Source organism: Penicillium expansum (assembly GCF_000769745.1).
Source record: "Penicillium expansum strain MD-8 chromosome Unknown contig150, whole genome shotgun sequence".
NCBI lineage: Eukaryota > Fungi > Ascomycota > Eurotiomycetes > Eurotiales > Aspergillaceae > Penicillium > Penicillium expansum.
Genome location: NW_015971412.1, coordinates 119836 through 146925, shown reverse-complemented (window position 1 = coordinate 146925; position 27090 = coordinate 119836). Strand labels below are relative to the sequence as shown.

The 27090-nt window shown below is 49.7% G+C and overlaps 11 protein-coding genes across 11 annotated transcripts; 4 read left to right on the top strand and 7 right to left on the bottom strand.

The window, feature by feature from the left end:
• Positions 1-141: 141 nt before the first annotated feature.
• On the bottom strand, positions 142-1865 carry PEX2_048100 (Major facilitator superfamily domain, general substrate transporter; the record flags this gene model as incomplete). The annotated part of the gene is made up of 3 exons (XM_016742085.1): positions 142-644; positions 715-1508; positions 1573-1865. 3 exons carry the CDS (start codon positions 1863-1865, stop codon positions 142-144), a joined length of 1590 nt encoding a protein of 529 aa, XP_016595607.1.
• Positions 1866-5042: 3177 nt separating this feature from the next.
• Positions 5043-6887, top strand: PEX2_048090 (Major facilitator superfamily domain, general substrate transporter; the record flags this gene model as incomplete). The annotated part of the gene is made up of 4 exons (XM_016742084.1): positions 5043-5314; positions 5391-5636; positions 5701-5770; positions 5832-6887. The coding sequence occupies 4 exons, from the start codon at positions 5043-5045 to the stop codon at positions 6885-6887; spliced, it is 1644 nt and encodes a 547-aa protein (XP_016595606.1).
• A 302-nt stretch (positions 6888-7189) lies between these two features.
• On the bottom strand, positions 7190-8868 carry PEX2_048080 (threonine synthase THR4; the record flags this gene model as incomplete). Its single annotated transcript, XM_016742083.1, has 2 exons — positions 7190-8749; positions 8815-8868. 2 exons carry the CDS (start codon positions 8866-8868, stop codon positions 7190-7192), a joined length of 1614 nt encoding a protein of 537 aa, XP_016595605.1.
• Positions 8869-9139: 271 nt separating this feature from the next.
• On the bottom strand, positions 9140-10330 carry PEX2_048070 (NAD(P)-dependent alcohol dehydrogenase; the record flags this gene model as incomplete). Its single annotated transcript, XM_016742082.1, has 2 exons — positions 9140-10039; positions 10154-10330. The coding sequence occupies 2 exons, from the start codon at positions 10328-10330 to the stop codon at positions 9140-9142; spliced, it is 1077 nt and encodes a 358-aa protein (XP_016595604.1).
• Positions 10331-11135: 805 nt separating this feature from the next.
• PEX2_048060 (putative AP-1 adaptor complex subunit beta) lies at positions 11136-13731 on the bottom strand (the record flags this gene model as incomplete). The annotated part of the gene is made up of 7 exons (XM_016742081.1): positions 11136-11565; positions 11617-11978; positions 12032-12600; positions 12652-13289; positions 13352-13483; positions 13560-13580; positions 13655-13731. 7 exons carry the CDS (start codon positions 13729-13731, stop codon positions 11136-11138), a joined length of 2229 nt encoding a protein of 742 aa, XP_016595603.1.
• A 796-nt stretch (positions 13732-14527) lies between these two features.
• PEX2_048050 (putative transcriptional regulator) lies at positions 14528-15844 on the bottom strand (the record flags this gene model as incomplete). The annotated part of the gene is made up of 2 exons (XM_016742080.1): positions 14528-15502; positions 15590-15844. The coding sequence occupies 2 exons, from the start codon at positions 15842-15844 to the stop codon at positions 14528-14530; spliced, it is 1230 nt and encodes a 409-aa protein (XP_016595602.1).
• A 494-nt stretch (positions 15845-16338) lies between these two features.
• On the top strand, positions 16339-17117 carry PEX2_048040 (flavin-linked sulfhydryl oxidase; the record flags this gene model as incomplete). Its single annotated transcript, XM_016742079.1, has 2 exons — positions 16339-16505; positions 16595-17117. The coding sequence occupies 2 exons, from the start codon at positions 16339-16341 to the stop codon at positions 17115-17117; spliced, it is 690 nt and encodes a 229-aa protein (XP_016595601.1).
• Positions 17118-17543: 426 nt separating this feature from the next.
• PEX2_048030 (coatomer subunit alpha) lies at positions 17544-21498 on the bottom strand (the record flags this gene model as incomplete). The annotated part of the gene is made up of 6 exons (XM_016742078.1): positions 17544-17798; positions 17860-18947; positions 18999-20897; positions 20955-21274; positions 21337-21386; positions 21469-21498. The coding sequence occupies 6 exons, from the start codon at positions 21496-21498 to the stop codon at positions 17544-17546; spliced, it is 3642 nt and encodes a 1213-aa protein (XP_016595600.1).
• Positions 21499-22184: 686 nt separating this feature from the next.
• PEX2_048020 (uncharacterized protein) lies at positions 22185-22862 on the top strand (the record flags this gene model as incomplete). The annotated part of the gene is made up of 1 exon (XM_016742077.1): positions 22185-22862. One exon carries the CDS (start codon positions 22185-22187, stop codon positions 22860-22862), a length of 678 nt encoding a protein of 225 aa, XP_016595599.1.
• A 183-nt stretch (positions 22863-23045) lies between these two features.
• Positions 23046-24343, top strand: PEX2_048010 (uncharacterized protein; the record flags this gene model as incomplete). Its single annotated transcript, XM_016742076.1, has 3 exons — positions 23046-23935; positions 23994-24208; positions 24267-24343. The coding sequence occupies 3 exons, from the start codon at positions 23046-23048 to the stop codon at positions 24341-24343; spliced, it is 1182 nt and encodes a 393-aa protein (XP_016595598.1).
• Positions 24344-24922: 579 nt separating this feature from the next.
• PEX2_048000 (putative tubulin-specific chaperone c) lies at positions 24923-26328 on the bottom strand (the record flags this gene model as incomplete). Its single annotated transcript, XM_016742075.1, has 4 exons — positions 24923-25129; positions 25192-25911; positions 25964-26124; positions 26211-26328. The coding sequence occupies 4 exons, from the start codon at positions 26326-26328 to the stop codon at positions 24923-24925; spliced, it is 1206 nt and encodes a 401-aa protein (XP_016595597.1).
• Between the last annotated feature and the right edge of the window lie 762 nt (positions 26329-27090).

Genomic DNA, 27090 nt, shown 5'->3' with positions numbered 1-27090 from the left:
CTTGGAACCAAGATCAGTCAGAGATTCCTATGTAAGCGCGGAGGGCACATGAAAAACTGTTTAGTAAGATCTGAATAGTTACTTGGTTTTAATAGTCAACCCTCGATCTAGAAATTTCTGCCGGTAAGAACGCCTATCTAATTACCCCGAGGATTTGGTGAGTGGCTTCATCCTCTCGGGCTGAACAATCACCAGCAACGGTACGGGCACAGCAGCTAGGAGTACAAACGCCAGCAATGAGTTCCCCCAACCATAGCCGAGCGTAGAATACATATACGGAGCAGCGACAGGAAGAAAAGCCCCGGCGACGTAACGCAGAGGCAGAACAGCGGCGACAGCAGAGGCGGAGCGTTCACCAAAGATGTCTACTATGTAGTTCATAATCGGGGTGGTGCTACTCGACAGTGAAAAGCCGCATAGAACGGTAGCGACGGTCGGAACAATCCAATGATAGCGAAAATGGAGAGACCATCCGTACAGTAACAGGCCGACAGGAAAGATGACCATGGCCGGGATTATAGGGATAAGCCGGTTTTCGGGGCACAGCGTAGTGCAATCATCGGGAGTTTTGCGTGAAATCCCGCGAATCAGGAAGTAATCGAGGGTAAAGGTGCACATAAGAGCGCCGCTGAGCGTGCCAATGGCTTTCCAGAGGTTAGATTTCAGATTGTCGCTAGATAGAGCAATGACTTCATAGGATTGGTCGGGACTTACTCAATGCAATGTATATAAGGCCAGAGTGACTCTCAGAGAGACCGTAGACATCCTGAAAGACAGATGCAGTGGTAGCGACAAGGAGCGAAACATAGCCGAATAGGATTGACAAATACAGCGCCATCAGCACTGCGATGCGAGAGCTGCTTAGGATGACAAAGGGCCGTACAGTAAGCAGAGAAATACTTTTAAAAGTTGTTAAATTCCATCCTGTGAGGTACTTGGACGGCGAGCTGACGCTCCCTAGTCCAGAGCCGCTCTTCCGAAGCGCCCTCCGCTGTATTAGTGGCACATATGACTCTTTCAACACAGCCACCATGAGTAGTGACAGACAGGAGGTGGCAATAGCCATCAGCCAAAAGGTCCAACGCCAGCTAAGGTACTGTGTAACGTAACCTCCAATGATTGGACCCACGGCACTGCCAAGGATAGGGATCATACTAGTGAGCGACATGGCTGCTCCACGCTTCTTTACGGCGAACAAATCGCCCGTGATGGCTGGGTTAAGACAGATGGAGGCGACAGATGCACCAGCCAGGAACCTGAACACAATGACCATGGCAAGGCTGTTACTAAAGCCTGTGATCATGGTGAAGACGAGGAACATGAGATTAAAGAAGTGACAGACTAGCACCCGTCCAAAACGCTCGGACAATGGTCCAATATAGAGCGGGCCAATCACTTGCCCGAGATTGGGAACGGTGATGAAAAAGACCGAAAGAAAGCTGTCGTAATTGTTGAACTGCTGGGCAATGACAGAACTTGCCGGGGTGCAGATGACGAGAGACATGTTGCTATAAAGACCCATATCAGTACATAAATACTACTTGCATGTAAACGCAGTCAATTGTAACTGACACCATCAGGGACGTCAACGACAAAATGATCAGGATGAGCCACTTCCGCCTGTTTGACCAATTCTGTGGCATCAAGGAGCTGGCTACGTCCACGTTCGCCTCCATGTCCACAGTAGTGGGGGCTTCTTGCGCCTTTAGCATCCCGTTCTCCACCACCAACATTTGATTCACTACTACTGTGGCGAGGTCAGGCATGGACATAGATACCGAAGGAACAGGAGTGACAGTACCGCCTAACCCTGACTCTTTGCTGGTTTTCATCATGAGAGTCTCGTTGAGGTGTCCCACCTTCATGCAATAAGAGGAAGAATGAAGAGGAATGATAAATAATTGTAATGGGAAGAATTTAAACCCCAATTATAGACCCGGCCCTAGGACGGCTCAGCCCGAGTCCACGGCAGCCCAGTCTGCTCGAGCTCCGAGGTCCGACACTAGGCAGTGATAGAATTTTTTCCCGGTATAGTCCAATTTTTGAGATATAAAACTAATACGGGATTGGCGGAGCTAAGTTACAGTAGAAGATCCCGAACTGACACTCAGATCGCGGCGTTCTGACCAAGGGAGTTCTAGTATACCCGCTAACTACAACGCGATGTTACTTTCTAACTGCAGCCTTAACATGTAAGGTCTAGTAGAACTGGAGCTCCGTGTTAAAAAGGCATAATACCATATCCATTTGAAATTGGTCTACGTATCCTGCAAGGTACTGTGAGTAGATAACGATATCTGAACGCAAATCAAACAATTCATAATAGATACTACAAACCGTTTACCTAACACTCCCACTAGACCAAGAAAGTCATAGAAATCGTTCAATATTTGAAAAGAAGATGGAGGTTTGCTGTATATAATGGACAGTACCTTTAGCAATTACAATAGAGCTTCATGCGCGGTACCAAGGGGGGTATGCACTACTATTTACCCCGGTATGTGCCTGCAATTCGAAGGAAACAACTGGATTTTCCTGTATCCATGTGTTACAGCAGTACGAAGAAGAAGGCAGAGATTTGGAACCAGAGCTATTCAACGAGCGTTGGCATTTACATAGTATTGGGGACGCATCACCAATAAACCCATTGCTTCTTGTATATAATCCCCTTCGTGCACACCGGCGAGGACGCCCATGAAGTGCTATAAACTTACCAAGCACCCAGCTGCAGGCATAGATCCTCTGTTATCCACCTGATTCATTGATTAAAGCCCCTTTATCATCTCATGGTCGTTCCGTACGCCGAGATCCGTCGTCAGAAGAACCCCGGGGACGAGGGTGAGGGCGGGAGCGGGGTGTAGCTCTCGGCGGTCTAACTCGGGGTACAAATCGGGTTGCCACTCGGGGCGCCTCTCGGGGTGCAGGTGGTACGAAGTATACAGAGGGTGAGTGTGAGGGTGCAGCTTGGATGACGACTCGGAATAAGGGGCGGCGAGGTGTAGGCATAAATGAAGATGCGGAATTTATGTATTACTAGTGATAGAAATGCATGCAGTTATAAGAAGCAATCGGTTGAATTAAGTATTTTATTGTAGGTAGTATAATGCATTTTTTTTAACTATGTGAACGGAGGAGCTATAAACTTCCTTTCTGGTTAGCTTTGCCTTTTTAGGTTTGGCGCCTCCCATTAGCCTCCGCCTGCAACTTGGGCCCCAATCGGACACCCCGCTGCCCCCCTTACTTTCAGTCGCAAAGTGCGGCTGAGTCCTTGTCGTTTCCATATTCGCAACGCTTAGGATATCATCTGACCTGACTACGCAAGTGGTGCCGTAGAGACAAATCCCCTGTCTTTTCTGAAATACATATTCTCGAGCAATGCGATATAGGAATAGGGTTATCCTTTCGCAGGATTTCCACTCATTTTGCATAGTTCACTGTTCCACCAAAGCCTAGATTGTTCATCCCGTTTCCCTCAATGGCTTCCATTATCTCCTTCCACTGTTAGATGTTAAATACCACATGGCGCCTCAGGTTGGCACGCTTTCAGGTTTAGCGCCGTTCCTGGTCGCTTTTGCCGCCCAAGCAGCTATAGATGCGGGGAAATCTGTGGGGAAAACCGGAGTTGGACATATCGAGGCCAACTTGGGGTCAAGAGCTCTCCCTCTTCCCTGGGCCGAGTCGCATAGACCCCTTACCTCCGTTGGCCGACCACCGGGGACACCAAGACAAGCCAAGACCCGAAGAACAGCGCCAAGGGAGCTTGGGTCCCGAGTCCACCCAGTTACCTTCTTTTTCATTTGACGGCATCGCCGGTGTTTCTGTGGTCTTTGTCAATGGGACATGACCTCCCTACCACACAGCGGTGCACACTTACCAAAATTTATTTGGAATGAGACCTGCAGCCTTCCAATGTTACTTCACTGCGGGTTCCAGCTCAGCATTTTCCTATTCAGTGTCTTCATCAGATGTCGACTTTCCCCACAACGTACTTCCAGTGCCAAGACTATCAGTTTCTCCGCGGTGGTGAACCTTTATAGGCCTCGGGAATCATCCGAAGGGCGGGGAAATGAGGATATCTAGAAATAAGGTATGGGGCACATACCTACGTAGGCATGGCTTGCAGGGATATTAGCGTGGTCCTGAGCGGACACTGGAGAGCGCCATTGATGTGACATCGGGGAGCCATTGATTGGCCCACAAACACTACCCGTGCTTGGCGTGGGGTAAAGGTTGGGGTACGCTTTGATACATCGCCGATCACTCCAACTCTCCAGGGCTATCCCTCCCTCGTGGTTCTGGAAATGCTACCGCGGAGAAGGCCATGAGGGCCATGCCAAGGAGTTGGGAATCCTTTGAGTCTTGGTGAGGCATATATCTGCAATTTACGGCGTCATGATCCACTACTAGCCATGCAAGTGTGACTCGCAGAGCTCTCGAAACATTTGTTCCGTTCATTGGCCTTTTTTTTCATTGTTGTAATCGGATGAAGCCGTAATATTATCATCTATGTGGTCCTTGTATGGTATATCATGAATTAACAAGCACACTTCATCGTCACGATGTTTACAGGCTCTACAGTGTGCTAATTTCGATCGAATGGTGGTTTGCGCTGGGAATGACATCAAAAGAACGGTTTATCACACAAACCTACTCGTAGAAAGCTTATAAAGCTATATGATCACTCGTCCTCGCCAGAGTATCGGGGAATTTAGGAACAACTTGGATTGGTTAATGTCAAGACCAAGACTCAGCGCAAGCTAGCCTTGGGCCGCCGCATGCACTCCCATGGCGCAATATTGGAATTTAAGAGATCGTTCATGTCCGCTCTTGAATGCAGCTTCCCCCTCACAGTCTTCTCTTTTCTGTGACTGCCAGTGTCGAAGACCTCTGCTAAGCTCATCATCTTCATTCGAGATTCGTTCTCTCGAGCTTTGCAGTGCTGCTACATTGTGTCTTATACAAATTCATGACCTCAATCTACGATTGACCTGTTTATCTTTTCTTTGCAACTCGTCTAGAGACAATAAATAAGATCTTTTATCATGGCGGGTGGTGCTGCTATCAACATCTTCAAGTTCAACACGGGCAGTTTACCCAAGGAGACCCTTAACGCAAAGCTATGGTTCGCCGTCTTTGCATTCGGTCTCATGGGTGCCGCACGTGGTGTTGACGAGGGTCTCATCACGGGTGTCTTCAACTCTCACGCTTTCAAGCTGTCTGTCGGCATTGACGACCTCGAGAAGGATGAGCTCGCGAGTATCAAGGGTACCATTTCCTCCATGGTTCAGCTCGGCAGTGTCGCCGGTGCTCTGTTGTAAGTTTTGCTATTGAAACACATCGCCCTCGTATCTATACCCCAAGAGCTTTTGCTAATCATAGTTGAATAAAAGTGCTTTCGTCGTTTGTGATCGTATCGGCCGTGTTTGGGCTACTCGCCAACTCTGCTGTCTCTGGATTCTCGGCATCGCTATCTTTATTGGAAACAATGGCAACATGGGTGCCGTATACGCTGGTCGCTTTGTTGCTGGTCTTGGTATTGGGCAGACTTGCGTCGTCGGTCCCATATACCTTTCGGAAATCTCCCCCGCTCCCATCCGTGGTCTCTGCACCTGTATGTTTACTGGTGCTGTGTACCTGTGAGTTCATAACCCTTTTGTTGTTTCCTGTTGCCTCGGATTCCGATACTAATACTAAGTCTAGTGGTATCATGATTGCCTACTTTGCCAACTGGGGTACTCAGATTCATATGGCGGACTCCTTCAACCGTTGGGTAAGTGGTGGCCACTACAATCGTTGTCGTGCTGATTTAGCTAACACGTCCTCCCATACAGGCTGTCCCAACTTCACTCCATCTCATGTTCGCTGGCATCATCCTGATCCTCACCTTATTCCAGCTGGAGTCTCCCCGTTTTTATATCAAGCAAGGTAAGCGCGAGAAGGCCCTTGAGGTTCTATGCAAGCTCCGTGGCCTACCCGCCGACCACCCGTACGTCCTGAACGAAATCACCGAGATGGACGTTGCCTTTCAGGAAGAGATGGAGGCCACTCTTGGCATGGGCTGGAAAGGCCTGTTCAAGGAGATCCTTGGCATCAAACGCAACGCATACCGTCTATTCCTCACGAACCTCGCCCAGAACATGGCCTGCTGGTCTGGCGGCTCCGCGATCACCGTGTACGCGCCGGACTTGTTCACGCTCGTCGGCATCACCGGCCAAGAGCAGTCTCTGTTCTCGACTGTCGTCTTCGGCGTGGTCAAATTCGTTGCTGCCATCATCTGCGCTCTCTTCCTAGTCGATATGGCCGGTCGTAAACGCTCTCTTATCATTGGCATTGTTCTCCAAACAATTGCCATGTTCTATATTGCAATCTTCCTCAATCTCGTCCCCATTGCCGAAAACCCAGACTTTGTCCCTAGCAAGACGCAGAACCGTGCATCGACCGCTGCAATTGCCTTCATCTACATCTCGGGTGTCGGTTGGGCCTTAGGATGGAACAGTGGTCAGTACCTGTTGTCCTCGGAGTTATTCCCTCTCCGTATTCGTGGTATCTGCTCGTCCATCACTATGGCTATGCACTTTATCTGCCAGTATGCTGTCAACCGCGCCCTGCCAGAGATGCTGCTCAAGGATGGAGGTCTCGGTCCTCACGGAACCTTTTACTTCTTTGGTGTTATTTCCGTTCTTGGTGGTTTCTGGGTTTGGCTCTTTGTTCCTGAGGCCGCGGGTCGTAGTCTTGAGACCATTGACAAGATGTTCGACCTCCCTTGGTACAGGATTGGTCTCTATGGAAGAAAGTTTGCTGAGGAGTATGACCGCGAACAAGAGCAGATTTACCGTGATGAGAAGAGGGATGCAGGTGCTGTTTTCTTACATAATGAGAATGCATAGTGTTTTTCATTTAACTACGATGGTGTACACTCGGAGGGATGTGGCGATTATATACAATCTCAGATCTGAATATATCTTTCGCATACCTTTTTTCTCGAATCTGTTCAAGAGAACTTAGGTATCAAATAGGGGAATTATGTCAAATTCCAGGTGTAATAAACAAAAACAGAGATATATTTAGATAAAAGAGAGAAAACAGTAAAAAGGTATTCAAAATATCTATGCATGTGCTTCTCCCTATTGAACTTCACCAGCTCAGTGTATTCAATGACGCATTTTGTTTCTCACGCCAGGTCCTGAATCTATCGCAGACCCTGCAACTCCTGTTCGAGCTCAGCCTTAACAATCTCCTTAACACCCTGCCATCCAGCACTCTCGCCGACGGGGGTAACCCGACTCTCACGCTGCTCCAGGCCAACGAACTCCTGGGGCAAGATCTCGGTAAAGTCATAACCATCCTCGGAGCGCAGAGCAAGGTCAACAGCGCTAGCAAACTTAGCCGGGTGGGCAGTGGACAGAGAGATATGGGTAGCATCGGGGTTACGCGCCAAAGAGCGACGGGTAGCAGCAACACCAACAGCAGTGTGGGGGTCAAGAATGTAACCACCGGTCTTAGAGCTCTTAGCGGAGCCGGCACCAAGACCCTTAGGGAACGAAGTCTTGTAGATATCGCGGATCATGGTGATAGTCTCCTCGTTGCTGACGCGCTCACTCTCGAAATCGACCTTGGCAGCCTCGAGAACGGCGCTGGGAACTTGGAAGCCTCCGTTCGTCTTAAGCTCGTTGAGCCACCCGCTGACGCTCTCGCAGGCGTGCTTGCGGCGCTCGGCCTCGGTGCCGTTGGCGGTTTGGTAGGAGAGGAACCAGAGGAGACGCTCGAAGTTGCTGCTGACGAGGATGTCCATGGCGGGGCTGTGGGTTTCCTTCACGCCGTGGTCGGTGGGAGAGTCGAGGGCCTTCTTTGTGTAGTGGCCTTCGCTGCGGAAGAAGCGGTCGAGGATATCGTTTGCGTTGGTGGCAATCACCAGTTTGTCGATGGAGAGGCCCATCTGCTTGGCGAACCAACCGGCGAGGATGTCGCCGAAGTTGCCGGACGGGACGACAACGCGAACCTTGGAATCCTTGTTGAACGAGGCGGTCTTGGTGAGGGAGAAGTAGGAGTAGAAGAAGTAGGTGATCTGGGCCAGGATTCTGGCCATATTAATGCTGTTGACCGCGGCGATGTTGTGGGTGGAGTTAAGGTCCTCATCGGCGAAGAGCGCTTTGACGATATCCTGGCAGTGATCGAACGAGCCGGCCACAGTGAGGTTGTGAACATTAGGGTCCAAGATAGTTGTCATTTGCTTTTCTTGGATGGGCGAGACGCGGCCTCCATCGGGGAAGAGGATGAATACGGAGACATCCTTCTTGCCGCGAAGTCCATAAATAGCAGCGGAACCAGTGTCACCGCTAGTAGCACCGACAACGGTGAGGTGGTGTCGGTCCTTGCCAGTCTTTCCTGCGTTCTTGCGAACAAGGAAATACTCGAACAGATTTCCGAGGAAGCTGAGCGCAACATCCTTAAACGCAAAGGTCGGGCCGTGGAATAGCTCGAGCAGGTAGAGGTTCTTTTCGAGGAGGACAGAAGGAGTGCGCTCGGGGTGGCGGAAAGTCGAGTAAGACTTGTTGATAATGTTCTTAAGATCTTCACGAGGAATCTCGTCGGTAGAGATATAGAGCGACATGATTTCGAGCGCCAAATCCTCAAAGCTCAGATCGCGCCATTCGGTCTCCCACGATTCAGGGAGGCTGGGAATTTTCTCCGGGATGAAGAGACCTCCGTCCGAGGCCAGGCCTTGGAGAACAACATCTTCAAATGTTCTCTAGAGAGATAGATGGGTTAATACTTGTTTGCGACGAAATTTAGAAAAGTAATTTTTGGACTCACCCCGTACTCAGCACCGCGAGTACTTAGATATTGTTGTGAGAGTGTAGGTGACATAGTGCAACAGTCAATTGAATCAACAGAAATTCCTTGAAGCCGAAGTAGAGAAGTAGAGAAGAAGAGGCGGAATGATTCATCCCACCGCGGGGGAAATATGAGTGTCCCAAAATGGATTAGCGCCTCCGAGAACGGCCTTCACGTGCGTGATTTGATTGGCTGTCGCGTTTATACAGTTTTGTTATCTTTCAAATCCCTGCACTGTTCAGACATCATTCATGGGGCACATCTCTATATTTGAGTCATCTTCTAGTCATTTAGTTACACATTTCTATTCGTTGACCAGCACATATCTGTAGCGGGCCTTTCCATCCTCCATATCCACAATCGCCTTATTCGCATCCTTCATCGGGATCTCCTCCACCCACGGGCGGATTCCCTTATCAGCAACAAGCTGGAACATCTCCCGGATCTCGTTAGGGCTACCAACGAGGGAGCTCTGCAGGCTGATCTGGCGCATCAAGCTTCGAACAGGAGCAAAGAGTCCACCATCCTCAGGAAGACCAACCTGCACAAAAGAACCACCAGTCTTCAGCAGACCCAGGTAGTCATTAAAAGGCATCTTAGTAGACGAGACCGTCGAGACAATCAAATCCAAAGACCTCGCATGAGCCGTAGCCCACTCCGGCTCATCATCAGTCGCAATATAAAGATCCGCCCCCATCTTCAGCGAATCCTCCTTCTTCCCCAACTTCCGCGAGATGGCAACAACCTTATCAGCGCCCATAGCCTTAGCGAACAACAAGCCAAAGTGACCCAGTCCACCAACACCAATGATGCCCACACGCTTGCCAGGACCACAGTTATTGTGCTTCAGCGGGCTGTAGAGGGTAGCGCCGCCGCACAGCATGGGCGCGGCATCAGCCGACGAGATAGCATCGGGGATCTTGATAGCAAAGTGGCCGGGCACACGGTTGTACCGCGCATACCCGCCGTACGACTTACTACCGTCGTAGTGGATGCTGTTGTATGTGCCGACAAACTTCTTGCTGCAGTAGTTCTCCTTGCCTGAGGCGCACTCCTCGCAGTCGCCTTGACGGCCGAGGCAGGACTCGCTCTGTGCGCCGACTCCGACGCGGTCACCGATCTTGATGTCGGATACTTTGCTACCCACACGCACGGCCGTGCCGACAATCTCGTGGCCAACGCAGCAGGGGTAGGCGGTGGGTCTCTGTGGCGAATGTTAGTATTTTTTTCATTTTCTTTACGGAGATGTTGCACAGCGTATATCAGCGAGTTTTCCGCGATGTGGAAATCTCGCTAATATAGAAAACACAAGACATACCCAGCCACTTCGCAGAGTGTGTAAATCAGAACCACAGATACCGCAGTGCGAGACTTTGATATCAATGTCGGTTTCCTCCCACTCTTTCGGCTGGAATTCTTGCCAGACCATCTTGCCCTCGCCGGAAGTAGGGTCGAGACCCATCCAGCCTTCGAATTTGTAGTCGGTTTGCGCCATTTTGTGATTTAAGGGAAATGTTCACTGTACACTTCTTTCCTGGGGGGTCTGCCCCATTTGTATCCGAATCTTGGAAGCGGGACACGTCGGAGGAGTCCCACTTAGCTCTACACACCCCAGCGCTGGAAAGTTCGATTTGATGAATAATCGGTAAGCATCGTTCTTCAATGGGTCCTTTTTCGTGATTTGGACTTCTAAGGGCCTATAGAGTGTGTGGTGGTTATCTCGCTGGAGTAGGTGTTTCCGAGAAATTGATTTTGCTGATAACCTAGCATCTACTTTGTCCCTCTATAAGCAGTCATTTAACCCGACTATCCGACTACGTATGATACAGATCATAGAGATCCGGCATTTCAATGGCATTTTTTCTTTTTTTTTTCCTTTCTTCCTTTTTCTGTGGAGCCGTGGCTTGCATCGGCCGAGAAAAATCGGAAGTTTATTTGCATCTCATCGGCATTTGAGCCGTTCGGCCTCGGGAGCTCTCCGACGTAGGGCTAGGCGATAGGTACAATGTAGGTTATGAATATCTCTCGTGCCTTAATACACTGCTACAAGGCTTCGCTGAATTTCCATTTGTTTAATTTATGTTCAAAAACATCACAATAAAAGAAATTGATATTCGAGGCAGAAATGTACAGGCCTTTTGAAGTCCGTTTAGGTAGAGATGCAAGCAAAATTAAACAAGTAAAAGAAAACACCAATCTATCTCGTTCAGTTCAGATTCTCGCGTGCGAACACACCTGGATATAACATCAGCCGGTAGGGTCGGTTAGACAAACTTGGCTATACCATCAATGTCAATGCTCTAGAAGAGCGACAAGATATCGTCGTTGGATTTCTTGGTCTGGTTATTTTGGGAAGGACCCGCATTGCCGGAGAGATCAAGACCAGAGAATCCGTTCATGAGATCACCGCTGTTGGCACCGCTCGATGAGGGCTGGGGAGCACCGGAGTCTCCGAACACGCCCAAGAGATCATCCAGGTTGTTGCTTCCTTGCGCTGTCGGGGTGCCAGCTGCAGGGGAGGCTACCCGTATGGGGGTGCCAGCCAGACCCTCTAGACCGGACATGCCGCCGGAAGGCTCGGTGTGTGCGGAGGCAGGAGCACCGCCGTCGAAATCGATGTCCAGCAGGTTCTCGACGTTGTTTTGTGCCTGCCCAGGGGCTGCGGTGCCACCGGCGGCAGCGGCAGCAGCTGCAGCCAATGGGTTCTCGCGCGCGTTCTGGATTTGTTCCCTATAATTGGTTAGCAACGTGTTCGGCGAACGCAGGATATTGAATACGTACTCGATAGCAGCGCGCATGACGGCGTCGGCGCCGAATCGACCGTGGCCGACAAACTGCTCAGGAGGCTTGTGGTAGACGGAGGAGAGAGTAGACAATTCGGAAAGGAGTTGGTCGAGGAGCGCCGGTGGCAGTGAGTGGATGGTGGTGACGATAGGGGGCTTGTCCGAGAGCACGATGTTCTTTGTCGCGTTTGAATCGCTAGTGTTGGACAGAAGACGCCAGTAGATATATGCTCGGTCACGGACATCTGGGTTGTCGTTCTCGGATGTGGCAGCCTGGAGTACCCGTTGGACTAGGCCCTGTGCCTTCTCGGGCCGCTTGAGGAACAGCTTAACAACAGATGTGAGGATTTGCAATTGGGTCTAGATAAGAGGTCAGTCAAGATCGTAGCATATATCAGGGAGGAAGAACAAACCGAAGAGAATTCTTCGTTGAAACCATCCACAAAGCCACCCAAGATATCACCAGCATTGCTAATTTTCTCGGCATACTCTCCAACAATCCAGATGAGTGCCGCTCTAGCATTGGGCTCATCCAACTCATCAATGCACTGGCATAGAGTGGGGATAATACCTTCGTAGCCAGGGTATTTCCGGAAGATGTCCTTGATGACAACGATCGCTTCCTGAACGACGTAGTTCACCTTGGTGTTGATGAGATCCAACAACGTGTTAACGCAGCGCTCGCTAGCACTCTCAATCTTGATAGCAACCTGGCCGATTGCCCTGACAGCTCGGCGGACAAAGTCCATATCGACTTCAAGGGCATACTCCTTCAATTCGGCGAGGAGCTGGTCCACATTGCGGTCGTTTGCTATGCGCACCATGATCTCAAGTTTCTGGAACTTGACATATTGCGGGTCATTGTATTTGCAGAAGAAAACACGGAGTTCTTTGTTGAGAATGTCAGGCTCCTTCTGCAGGATAAGGTCGATATTTCTTAAAGCAACATATTGCACTTCGGGTTCTGACGAAACCAATGTAACTATATAGAGTTAGCAAAAAGAAGTGTAATGAGAGCAGTAAGGGGGCATACCCAATGGCGGAGCCATCTTCTTCAGGTAGGTCTTCGACAAGTCGGGGCTGACATTCTTCATATGTAAGAACACAGCCTTGACTGCCGCAAGAACCACACCGGCATTAACATGCTGGAACTGGGGAGCAACTCGTTCGCAAATATGCTCCGACTCCTTCACGTCGGAGGTCTTATACTCAGCCAAGGTTGAGAGAATAGTGACGCGCCCCCATTCCGTGCATTCGTTCAAAGCCATCAGCATCTTCCGCAGGGTGTTTCCATTAATCTGCAAAGCCTGTGTCTCGGGGGCCGTGTGCTGAATCTCCTGAAGTGCGGTCACGGAATTGGCAACGACCATGGGGTTGGGGTCTCCAATCATCTCCTGGAGTGTCTCCAAGAATCCGTTCTCGAGGGCCATTGCCGGGTTCAGATCGAAAAGCTTAGCCACACAGATTGCAGCGGTCTTACGGACATATGGCGATTCGTCTCGGAGGGTCTTGCGCAGCGGCTCTTCCATGTAGTCCACCATCTTCTCTACCCGAATACAACCCATTGTTCGGATTGCCAGCGCACGAATCAGTGGGTTAGGGTCTTCTGAGTCTTGTACGAAGGTATTCACGGCGAGAATACATAGATCAGGGTGCGATTTGGCGTAGTTCCTGAAAGTCAGATTCGACCGATTAGCATACGTAGCCACCTTCAGTTGTACTGTAGTACCCACATGAGATAGAGGTAGACCAATTTCTTCTGCTCAAGATCGGATGTAGCAATGTTCTTGAGGACATCTGGGAACAGGGCTGAAACATCCTTTCCTAGGGTCATGGCCATGATTGTCTTCTGAATAGATTCCTTCCTGTTACATTGTCAGCGATACCACTTCTTCGCCGTCCACTGCCAAGCCGGACTAAAGGCTTCACTGCTGAACATACCTTTCATAGGCATACTGGGAACTATAATAATAGTTAATATTATTCGTCATTCGCCATGGCGAGGAAACCAGCGCATGGTGGAGGGGGCCGCATACACAAGTCCAGCTCGCAATTCAAACGTCTCTCCTTTCCGAGGCACTGCAAAGGCGCCGCGGATCTTGTTCATCGCCATGGCGAGTATGTATAAGCTTCAGCAACGACTAGGTCGTGCCTCCGCTTAGAGATCGGGGATGGGAGTGGGTATCGAGTAGCGTTAGGCGACTGCGGGGGATTGGGAGCTCCACGGTCGCGCGAGGTCGGGGAATGGAATGTGTCGAGATTGTTCGTCACTTTGTCTGCAAACACAAAGAGATACGTGAACAATCCGGGGGTGGAGAGATTTCAAGGAAGAATGGGGGGAGAAAGGAGAGAGAAAGGGTGTTTCGGACGATCAAAAGTTGTCCACAAATGGTGGCTTCTGGACCTCTCCCGCTCTACGGTCATCAGCTCTCTTTCCCTCCTTTATTTTGCCCTCTAATTCAGACCATCGCTGTGTAAATGGTACGCTTTATTCTACATCTCGCAAAATGCTAAACTGCCAAGACTAACACATCTGCAGGCTAACCTCCCTAACTTGCGACGCCTCTTTGTCGAGGCTAGAACGGAGGCGGAGGAGAACGAGTACTCGCGCAAGGCCGTATGTCACTGGACCACTTCGTGCCGATTTGATCATGCTAACAGGTGTAGTTTTACAATCTCGTCCTCTTCATCTCTTCTGTTGCCATCTTCAGCTTGACTGCTCAGCGCATGAGTGGACCGAAAGCTGGGCGATGATGGAGACCCCTATTAGCATATATTGGGATATCATGAAGCACGAAGTACGAAATACGAAGTGACATATGAACGCACGATCCGATTTTCTGGCAACCCAGCCGGTTCAGCGAACTGATTAATTACGGAGCCATTCATTACGAACCCTATAATATCCATCAATCAGTCTCTTCGCCCTCACTCTCTAAGAATGCAAGTGACTGTCGTCCCCGAGACAGCCTACGCCGAGGCTTTGCATCCTCATCATCCTCGTCGTCACTCTTGGCACCCCATTGTTTTGCGCCTTGCTGAATCTGCTCGAGATCCGCCTTCAGCTCCCGTTCTTCGCGGATCTGGTTGGCCTTCTCTTGAGATGGCCGGCCAGTCATTCCGGCATCCTCCAGCATCCCCTTGAGATGCTTGATTTTGGCTTTGGGAGTGTCATATGGCGCCAGCTCTTTACCCCACAGCTTACGGATCCCGCATTTGATGAGCCATCCTTGCAGTCGTTTGATTTCAGCCTGGTCCGGGCTGGTATCCTCAGCCTTGGCTTTTGGAGCTTTCTTCGTCTTGGTCGCAGTTCCCGCGGCACTTTTCTGCCGCTTGCGTGGGACCTTAGGCTGAGGCTCTTCGTCAAGCACCACTGACATCTCGCTTTCGGAATCATCCTTGGTCTCTCCGGCCTTTTTGGCGGCATGTGAATTGTCATCGGGAACATCGGAAGCGTCTGATGCATCATTTGTGGGTTTTGATACGGAGCCCTTTTTCGCTGGCAACTTCTTCACTGGCGCTTTTGATGGTTTCTCGGGCTTTGTGACATCCTCATCGTCGCTCTCCTCATCGGAGAAACCGGGTGCATCTAACATATCTTTCTCGGGTTTCTGTACAGAGACCTTCTTCGCTGATGACTTTTTTATTGGCGCTTTCGATCGATTCTTAGGCTTTGTGACCTCGTCACTCTCGTCGGACAACGGGGCTGATAGCTCCTCCTCCTCATCAGACACGGGTGTCCTAGTCTTCTGACGCTTCCTGGGCTTTGACGCGGTCTCGGCTTTTGCTCGCTTCGCAAGGGCAGTGGGCTTGGGCTTTGGAGGAGAGAGGGACATTTCTGAGGCTTGAGATTGTGGATTTTGTATTGCCTGGTCTTGTGTTTCCTGTAAAATCATCGCAATCAGTCTCTTTTCCTCTGAAGCTGCTCTGGGGCTCCTGAGGGGGCGTTGTAGAAGCAAACAAAGACTCACCACCTCGTCCTTGATTATAGTCTCACTCCGCGCTTTCCAGTCATCTGTAGACTTAAAGTACCCTGCTGTGAGACCTAGTGTTTCTTCGGCGGCAAGTCGCACGCGCTTCACAGTCAATTCCTCCATATTTCCCGACTTGAAGATTGTAGCCACTTGGTCGCGAAGGGCCTTCTCAAGAGCCTGGTCAGAGGGAGTGTTGGGCACGTCAACCTCAGCTTCAGACTCAGAGTCGGACATTGTATACTTCGGCGGCATGTTGATGTCGCCCTGTGGTGATTGGAAAGAGGGTATAGGTGTATGAGTGGGTTCACCTAAATGGTCCAGATGTTCGGACCATAAAGCGATAAATAAGAACCAAAAGAGCAAAGTAATGGAAGAAAGACGTTTATGTATTTCAATCAAACTGCGAAGCTGGGCGCGTCTGGATTGAGGAAGCGCGGCGGAAATGGATGACAAAGCGGGATCGAGATTGATCGGCGCTGTGACATTTCACTTGTATATCATTTGCGACTCTCGCTCTGAAAGCTCAACTTCTGGATTTTGGACATATTCAAGCTCATTGACCCCAAGGAGCTTGCATATTCCTTTTTGAGAGTTTCTTTCCTGACGGTTGCACCAAATATCTGTCACTATTATATCTTTCTTGTCTACGCTGCTTCTCCGCAATATATTAGAAATCAACCCCAAATCACTTTCACGACTACAAAACATCAATTACTCGACAGAACCAAATATCTACAAGTGAGACCATGTCGTCAGTTCCACCGGAGCAATTCAGTAGTCAATACAAAGGCACGGCGTCCATATTCAACCAGCAAAACCCCGCGACCTCCGCAAGCTCCTCCAAGCCCACCGGAGACGATGACTCAAAAGCCCCATTGCCCAAGGGCGTAGTCCTGGACAAAGACGGAAAGCCGTAAGTATCTACAAATTGCAGCAACCCGGCTCACCCGGTCTACCCTGTGAGCTGAATCTACAGAACAAGCTAACATGCCAACCTCTCAGCTGTCGCACCTGCACCTCCGTCTCCTCATGGCGAGCATTGGCCAAGCAAGCGGACCTCAAAAACACAAACTCAAACACTGCCTCATCCTCTACCTCGAGTACAAGCAAAATCACAACCTCAACACCCGCCCTCGCTGCCGCTGCGACACCCTCCCCCAGCGAAATTCGTCCAGACTGCCCGCCAGACGTCGATGAACTAGGCCGCTCAACATGGACACTACTACACTCGATGGCAGCCACATACCCCGAAAAGGCAAACATGGAACACCAGGCTAATATGAGCGGGTTCTTGAAGTTCTTCGCGAAGCTTTACCCGTGCTGGGTGTGTGCGGATGATTTCCAGGCATGGATGGCGCATCCAAGTGGACGGAATCAACCCAAACTGGAGAGCCGGAAGGAGTTTGGATGGTGGATGTGCGAGGCGCATAACGAGGTTAATCGGAAGCTTGGGAAAAAGGAGTTTGATTGTCGACTTTGGGAGGAGAGATGGCGGACTGGGTGGAAAGATGGTCGGTGTGATTAAGCTGTATGTTTATGGTGCTTTTGTTGGAGTGCTCTTCTCTCTACTCTTCGGTTTGAACATCTCCCTTGTACATTAGATATGCATATTTCGGCGAATCAAGATGAATTGTACTTTTATCGCTACTGACTGGGTATAATATACCAGGCAAATAGAGACACGGCCTTTTGGGTTGTCTAGAAGAGAGTTTTGGACAAACATGTTCGCATACAAACTAGATCGCTAAGCAATTATAATCTTGGATACAAAAAGACATCTAGACAAGGGGACTGTGTGCAGGAAGTTTTGTCTTTCTCCCAGCCGAAAAAAAATGAAAAGCGCCGCCAAACACAACTTCTCCTCGTGCAGATGAAAATGTACCCATTTGTAACTTCGTTTCAGGAAGAAGAGAAAAAGGGCAGAAAACCGTTACGTTTCGTCATGCGGCAATCAGAATTGACTGGGGACGAACAGGCGCAGGCCGCTGGCCGGGGCACCAATCTCCGTAACATCCGATATCCGGTCGACACTTCCCTTGTACTGGGGGTGGTATTTAGCACCAGTGAAGGGGTCTGAGACACTCGGAGAGCCGCTGTAGATAGGAGTGTAGGAGGCAGCACAGATATCGAACTCGGCGAAGGGGTCGAAGTCAATATCGATCTGGTCTTGAGGGTTGCGCTCGCATTGAGCTTTGATCTTCTTGGCCTGTTTCTCATTGTTAGTATTGGTATATCACAGGTGGAAGATTCAATTGAAGGAGTCTTACCTGTTCCAAAAGCTTAGCGGAGCCTCCATTAGCCAGCATCCGGTTGGCAAAGCTCAAGGCTGAGCCGTAGTTCTTGTTGGCAAAGGCCAATTTCATGGCGGCCATCAATGCCAGTTGACGGTGAGCGACCTCGAGCTTGGGGATTGTGAAGTAGGCAGACAGCTCAAGACTGCGCTTGAGGCCTTCAGGGGAGTCGGTGGAGAGAGTACGGCGCTCGAGCTCGATCGACATGGCGAGAATGTATTCCCGAGCAGTAGCAATGATCTTCTTTGCCTCCTCCACATCGGCATCGGATGAAACGGTGTTAACGAGAACAGTGTGAAGAATGCGCTTGAAGGTTGCCACACCATCCTCCAATTTGTTGGACCGCATAGCCGCATAACCCTCTTGCAGGTCAACACTGGCAACCGTCTCTAGGTCCCGGGGAATGATGGGAAGCATCTTCCTGGAGTCGGTCTCATCGACAGTCCGGCGCACATAGTTGACCAAAGGCGGTAGACCAGCAGTCGCCGGGAGATAGGTCTTAGAAGCCTTGTAAACTTCAAGGAAGCGAGCTTTGAGAGGAGCGAACTGAACGGCACCAACTTGGCGGTTCAAGAGCTGCATCGCAGTGTCGAAAGAGCCAGCGGCGACGTGATCGGCAGCCAGAGGGGAGTTACGAGCCCACAAATCGGCCTCAGCACTACCCGCACCAGCTTCAGCGCTGTCCACATTGACGAAGTCGACCTCTTCCTCGACATTAACATCATCACCCATATCCCATCCGGTAACTTCCTCTTCATCGTCCTCCAGGGTTTCCCGGGCGATAGCAGCTTCTTGTTGCTCTTCCTCAATCTCGAATCCTTCAGCACCATCCTCCTCATCGGCGGCACCAACCTCTCCAAGAAGAGCCTTCTCAAAGGAGGAGTGACCGGCAGCCTTAACAGGCCAGTTGGACTTGAAAGTGGGGGCAATAGGGTGAGGAACCTTCAGAGGTTGGTCGAGTGTGGGTAGGACAATTTGATCTTCGGTGAGACCAACAGCCTCCAAAATGGACTCGGCCTCTTCAATCAGACCATGTGACTTGGCAGTAAGATAGGCAAGAGGGTCTGGGGAAAATTAGCATAGAAGAAACAATTTCCATCGGGATTAATACATACACAAGTCCACTTCCTTAAACATCTGGATTCGGTCCTCAACATCGCCGCGATAGATAGCGTTTTGGAAACGAGAGGTGAAGTCGCCACGGTGTTCGGCAATCTTAGCCATACGAGAAAGCTTCTCCTGGTCGCCGGTAGAGAGGTAGAGGAAAGAGAGCTTGTCGAAGTTACGCTGCTTTTGGTAAGTCATTTCAACAATTTGGTGGTTACCATGAGCCAATGCCTCAGCTCCAAGTCTACTCCAGAAGTTGGGGCGGTCGAGTTCCCGAGCCATTTCATTGGCGACCTCGAGATTACCACATTCAAGGGCAAGGTCGAAGCGGGTCTGAGGGTCTTGCACGAATTGCAAAGCAATCTCCGGGTAACCCTTCTTCTGCAGATAAGAAATGATGCTCTGGCCAACCAAACTCGAGGTCTTGATGATCTGAAGCATTTCGTCGTAATTCCGCTTCACGAGGGCGAGCTTGAAACGGTACTCAGTCGGGTCAATCTCCAAGACGCGTGGCTGGGCATTGCGGTCGAGGGCATAGACGCTGCGTCCCTTGACACGCACAAGGTATACGGTCTGGTCAAGAGTGCGGATGATACCATTGTCGCCGTTGAGAAGGGAGTACTTCACATGGTTAAGGGTGGAGTATAGCAGGACACCGGCGTCATCCCAGGTAGCACTCTTGATGCGAATAGTTTCGTGCAAGGTGCTGATCTGCTCGAGGGTCTTGGTCACAATGGTGACATTGTGTTTGCTGAGCAAGGCACAGTACAGCCCATCGTTAGACCACACCACATACTTCACTCCGCTGACAGCAAGCTCTGCAAGCTGCTTCTTTTGTTGGATGTCGAACAGAGTAACATGTGTAGGGGTGATGAAGAGCAGACATCCAGTGCCACCAAAGTAGATATCAGTCGTGCCCGCTGGGGGCTTGATTGTCTTTGTTGTGGAATTGCTAAGATCCTTGATATCGACCTGCTGGCTCGAGGGGTTGAAGACGGCGAAACGGTTGCGGGCGACGAAAACTGCCGAAGTGGCCTGTCCACGCTTAACATCTGTAGGCTCAACAGCTCCAGTGCCATCTCTTGGGAGATGAATCAGTTCATAAGTTCCATTATCGGCGGGCGTGGTAACCAGAATAGCACGCTCGGCGGGGTTGTAAGAGAGGGTTCGGGGAGGAACCCATGGGGAGCCCAGCTTGCGCAACGAGAGCATTGGTGGCGACTCAACGTTCTTGCTGAAGTCATATGACTTGACGTGCTTGTCCTTTGTGATATAAAACAGCTGGTTCTGGTAGATGGCAGACGCAGGGCGCTCTCGCTCGAGCTTGAAGACCATAACACCGGTGTCATGGCCAGCGGCAAACAGGTTCATTTCGGGGTGGGCAGCGATAACCCAGAATCGATCGAGGTCGCGCTTAAAAGACTGAACGGATGTACGCTTGTTAAGGTCCCATGCGCGAATCGTCTTATCTTCACCAACGGAAAGGATGAGGTCCTGGTGTGGGTGGAACAGAGCGGCGTTGGCATTTTGGAAGTGGCCGCGGCAAGTATCGACTTCCCAAGCCTTGGTATCACTCATCCGCCAAAGCTTAACCAACCGGTCATCACCGGCTGACACGAGCAAGGGCAATGTGGGGTGGAATGACACCCAGTTGACACCACGATCATGACCTTCCAGCACAAACTTAACGACGGCATCGGTGTTTCCAAACATATCCGCTTGGTTTGGGTTGGATCTTGCCATTTGGTCTTCGAACGAAATCGAGGTTGGGGCCGAGTGCTTCTTCCGCAAGCCGGAGATGTCCCAAATTCGAACCGACTGATCCAACGAGGCTGAGGCAATTAGATCCTCGGTAGGATGGAACTGAGCGCACATAACATAATGGTTGTGACCGGTCATCGTACAGACTAAAAACAGTCGAATTATTAGTCGATGTTAATATAGGTAGCTCCAATGCATCTTACTGAGTGACCGGTTTTGCCAGTTCCAGATTCTGATGGTCTGGTCATCGGACGCAGACAGAATCCAGGGTAGCTCGGGGTGGAAGAAAACTGTTCGCACATAATCCAGGTGTCCATTCAATGTGAACAAGCACCTCCGGGTCTGGTAGTTCCAAACCTTGATCTTGTAGTCGTCACCTCCCGACACAAACAGGGGCTGGGTTGGGTGGAAGTCAACGCCGCGAACCGGGCCATCGTGTTCTTCGAATCGGTCGATAAGAGTTCCCATGCGGTAGTCCCACAGTTGGATGGTAGAGGAGTGAAGGGAGACGAGAATCCATGGCCTGTTTTAAGGTCAGATCGGGTGTTTTGAGGTGTTAGGTGTCCCTCCGCGGGATTGACTGACCGTTTGGGATGGAATGCGATTCCTTTGGCTCTGGAGGATTTCGACTCAAACTGCACGATGGAGAGAATGATTAGCATCTCCAATTGAGTCCCATTGTTTGATGGCGCATTAAGATGCCCGAGGGGGGCGTACCTTGGTGAGCATGTTTGGGGAGGACTGCATCTTGAAGATTTGGCCGGAGCCGCACTGTAAAGTAGCAAGCTCCGCACACTAGAGAGCAATAAAAGGCAGAGGCGACCACCGCATCCACCTGAATAAAAGAAAAGAGCGAAAGGTAAACACTTGGTGCTGGTGTTTGGTGTAGCAGTAAACTAAACGTGGACTCTATTGTGGAAGCGAATGACATCGGCCAATCATGCTGCCGGGCGGTGAGCGGTCAGGGGGGAGCTGGTCTCGATCTTTATTTTGTACAACATTTATCGCAGATTGTTTTTACATTGTTTTTAGATCAGGGTCGAGATGTTAATGCTCGATATATTCTCATACTCTGAATTGAAATTGATTATGGTCTCTCTCTTTTTTGACTATGCATCCTAAGTTCAACTCCGACGAGTGGAGATATATCCTCTTCCCCATCTCCCCCACGTTAGAAGCATCTGGAAGGCCATGATGTTATGACGACTATGACTTTCTTGCGAGTTCCATTCTCCTGCGCTTTTAATAGTTTCTTTCTTGTGCTCGATCTTTTAATAGAATACATTTCTTTAATCACATACATGCAACTTACTCCATCGTTCCTTCTTTAGACTTCTTTAGAGGCTTGGTTATGGATCGCAACTTGAACATCTAACACTCGACCTTGGACTGGAATGTCAATATTGTTTAGGTTCAAGATTTGATATCAAAGGATGGAAGACCTCCCAATGGATGATGGCACGAATCCTGCCAAGCCAGACCAGCCCTTTGAATACTTCGCCAGGTTTACTTCCTCTGATGCTGCAGCAGACCACCAGCCGGAGGAAAGTGAGCAGAGTATGGACGGCTCAGGACCCTCAACACCTACCCACGACACGGATCTGTTCGACGAAAGTGATGACATTCGAGTGGTCAAGCCCTATGATATTGAAGAGCCCGACGATGAGTTGCAAACTAGCGTACCAAGGGTAGATCTACTATGTCTCCCAGATCGGTTCGAACGATGGCAGCGTGACTTAACAGACCGTCTGAATGACATGGACTACCAACCGGGTGGATCTAATAGCAATACATTTCCTTCGCCTTCGGTGCGAAGGAGAGGGCAGAAGAGGAAGCCAGCTAACAACACTCTCGGTACACAGCAGGACTATCCGCACTTCGCACAAAGACATGCATCAGCCGAGAATCCACCCGAAGCGCATGAGCCTTACCCCAAAAGGCGAAGGTTTGGCGAACTTCCAAAATGGCATGCTCAGGATATAGACTCATTTGGCGCTTTCCGGGAAGGCAACGCGAATGAAAGCTCGGGTTCCGAGACAGCATCGATCGACCTGACTGGCAACGACACTATGAACGACTCGCACATGGCCGATGAGATGGATATCGACTAAAACATCTTTTATAATGTCATCTTTGATGGTCATTGTCAGTAAAGTCACGCATAATATGTGTGTGGATTTGCCCGTATAACATGACGTCATGTGTATCTCATTGTAGCCCTAGAGGCTAAAAGCATATCGCTGGATCGAGATGTCTTGATTTTTACCACCATCTCAGAAAATCCACTATTTATCATGGCCACACGGACATCCTCACGCCATGCTGCCCAAAAGGCTAAGCAAGCCATTTCAACTTCCGCCGAGTCGACTGGCAAGACTACCAAAGGAACAAAGCGGAAAGGCTCAACCGAAGAAGCTCCACAGCCTAAAAAGGAGAAAACGAAGGACATAAAGCCAGACGAAGAGAAAGCGGAGCAGGTACCGAGTACATCGGCAGACAGTCCAGTGCCGAAGACAGAGGAAGCACCCGTCAAGGCAGAAGAACCATCGAAGGAGCAACCTGTCGAAATTCCTCCAGAGAAACCTCAAGAAATTGAGGGAGGTCTTCATAAGTCCGAGGAAAGAGAAAACGTGGTATCCTCCAACATCCTCGAAAAAGGCTTCATCTACTTCTTCTTCCGCCCACGCGTCAATATAGAGGACCCCCAGAGTATGGGCGACGTCGCGCGAAGCTTCTTTGTGCTCCGTCCAACCGTCCTTGGAGCGACTTTCGACGAAGGACAAGGCCCCGTCGACAAAGACGCCTCATGTCGCTTGATGATGCTTCCAAAAAAGAAATTTCCTACTTCACCCAAAGAACGAGATATGGGATTTGTGGAGAAGGCTGGACAATCTATGCAATCTCTCCACGAAAGTTTCATCGCTGGTAAAACATACCAGACTTCCACCCGAGGTGAGCGTCATACCGAAAAAGCCAGACCTTACGCGGAAGGTGTCTACGCGATCACCTCCACACAGCGGGCATCCCATCTCGCCTATATCCTGACCATCCCTGCCGAGCTAGGTGATGTGCAGGAGGACTTTGGCCTGCAACCGCGCGGGAGTTGGATTGTTCAATCGAAGAGTCCCAAGTTCGCCGGTCCACCAGTGGGTCAATTACCAAAAGACCCAGAATTCCCTCAATCGTAAGTAGTCTCCCGTAGAGAGAATATCATACTCTCATATTAACATTGTTCTCGTTAGGGTACTCGACAAATTCAAAGATCTTCGATGGGTGCCTCTGCAGCCCGAGTTCCTGGACTATCCCAATGCTCAATTCCTCATGATCGGCGAGGCGCAGAATGACCTTGGTAAGGCTGCGTTTGCTATGGGTGAAAAACAGCCTTACGAGGAAGACCCTGGTCAGGAATTGGAGAAATTATCAGACGAAAATGAGCATCGGGTTGATGCTCTCAGAGGTATGTTTCTGCTGTCTTGATTCTCTGTTAATCAGGCTGAGATTGACCTGAACTCTAGGAGATGAAACAGTCTATGAAGACCTGGGCTACCACGCGAAGAATTATCCCAAAGTGCCCACAACTTGGAACAGTTAAGCTGGACTTTGCCAAATCGCAAACAGGGACCTAGAATATCACTCAAAAGTAACATGACCGATCATACTTGAACATGGAAAGGTATTCTATATTGTATTCTGTAGTTTGCCAATTATTTTCCTCTCGGGCAACAAACATTCTGATTACAAAAGCCATCATATGTAAAATTTCAATACTATAAGTCCATACCCTTCCTGCATCGTCAAAAGAACAGATGCATAAGCGGCCAACTATGTATTCTTGTTTCATTCAACCAGTAAATTGTAGATTAGGCTAAATCAGTATATTCTCCTCCGTCAATCTCATATATTTCTGTCCATAGCTACAAGCACATAGCTAAGACTACAGGTACATAACTGAAGTAGCACAACTAAGCCTGAGCCCTTCCCGAAATTCAAATACCGCAAATGTCGTAATTGATCGTGGTAGCGTTAGGAAAAAAGAGTAAAAGGTATGATTATTGGAAGTAGAAACGGCGTTATCAATCGCGTGGGCGCATGATGGCAGTTGAAATCGAATGCGTTCTGAAGGAACATGTCCATTCAAGTAGGAAGCAAGACATCGACCAAGCGGGGAAAACTAATTTTGGATTACTTTTACGGCATGCAAGATGTCCTCAAGAGACCATCCCGGCCCGCCGGGAACAATCTCTGCCCAGACCTCTTCAGGAACGGCATCGTTGGGGTCAAGTAGACTCCAGTTTGGACTAGGCTCCGGCTTAATCCATTTGAAATCTTCGACCTGGCTCCAACGGTCTTCGTGGTCGGGACAGTCATGGTCCAAGGCCTAGATAAAAGAATGTAAGTACAAAGCCGACGAGAAGGGAAAATAACGAGGAGAAAACTGACATAGGCCTTCGGGATCCGACCAAACCGAATATTGGAACAGTCCTCAATGATGGGGTTGCTCGAGCAGCTGAGATAGACATCAACGTCGCTACAGTTGTGCATACGGAATTGGCGGCATGATACCACAATCACGCTACGCTCAATACCAGTGATGTGTGCAGGGCCATTGACTTGACCGCATATCAATAAGCTTTCGTTGATACCCTTGGCAGTCAGACTAGCATATGGCTTTCCATTGGCAGTGGGAATAGACATGGCAACGATACAGCGATCCAGGGAGGTAATGGACACTGGGACGGTGGATGTCGACCCGGCGGCTGGAAGCATAATGTGGAGTTTATGATAGTCATCGACCGACACAGAGGATATGCCGGTGGCCGCAAACCCACCAGGAGGCTTCTCCGAGGACTTCGTGGAAAAATCCCCGGTCGAGACACCAGGGAATGAAGTGGGTGCAAGTTCCGGTCGCTCTTGATGTTCCTTATCCGGCTCGTTCAGTGGGGTGGAAGGGTAGTTGGGGGTCTGGTTTGCGGACGAATCAATGGACGAGGCACCGGGGGAGTGGTACCCAGGGATGCTAAGATGTCCTTGAATTGCCATTACGGCAGCGTCAGACAAAGAGACAGCAGAGTTATTTTTCTTGGTCTTGAAGCTGAACTTTGATCGGGGCTCGAATGCTGCACGGGTCTCGCCCAATCGATCCTGCAAAGCTTTGATTGCCTATAGAGATATCAGTTCTACTCTATTAAGATAGAGTGTGAGTAGTGTTTACCTCTGCGTATACCCTCTGATCATAGGTGGGGATATAGCTCGCTGCATCCTTGACTTCGTTGGATAACCGCACGATCCCGGCAAGGCAGTGGTCTGTTGCATCGGCACGTTCACCACCTACAAGAGATGTATCCGCAAGACGATCCATCTCCTGTTGCAGATCTGGAATGGCAATGATATTAGTAAGGGTCTTTTTGATTGTATTTGCTTGATAATGAAGTGGCATTTGAATATCCACGGGGACATACCGGTGATCTCATGCTGGAAGTAGCGGAAAAAGCGTTCCTTCAAGGAGATATCAGCTTTCGAGACTATCTGATTATCCGCCGACATTCGTCGTGGATGTGGTATTCCTGCTTCAGCCATGGCTTGTGTGAAAGGATGGTTCAGGGTTGAAAGCGGAGACGAACTGGGAAAGTTCGAGACTCTGTGAGATACAGAATGTAGCAATGACGTCGATTCCCGAGTTGATCATGCCACCCCGCAATTGAAGCCAAATCAACCAGAGGCTTCCAAGCTTTCAAGCTTATTTGCAACTGATGATTGGCAGTGGGATGTAAGCAAAAATATCGCAATATTTCCCCACATTCAGGTTTCTTGTATTTATATCTCCTCGGACTTGGAATCCAAAATAAGTTCGGATATTCAGAAAGTCGGGCTATATCAAAGCTTATCCAATCAGCATCCAATTATAGAGACGACATTTATTTTTGAAGTGGCCTCAGACCTCAGACTGACGCGATAATCACTGCAGCTTCACTGTGACGTCGATCATCCCGCATTTCACGGAGGTCGGAAATCAGATGATCCGGGATTCTCAGGCTACAAGGCATCAATTTGACTTATACTTCATATTTTCGTCACTGTACCACACACATTATGTTACCCACTAATCTGGAGATTTGGAGAAAGAATAGGGACAATAAGTTTCTTCAATCAAGAATACCTCAAGGACTGGTTTGTCTCGATTATTTTCTCTTACTAAATTGACACAAAATGAGAGGATGACTTCCAAGTTTGATGGTACAATGTAGGCCCATGAAGTTCTTACTGATCCACAGAGGGATGGGAGTGCCTTAAGAGAGGGTCATACAAATCCATTTTTACATGGGGATGGGGGGGGGGGGG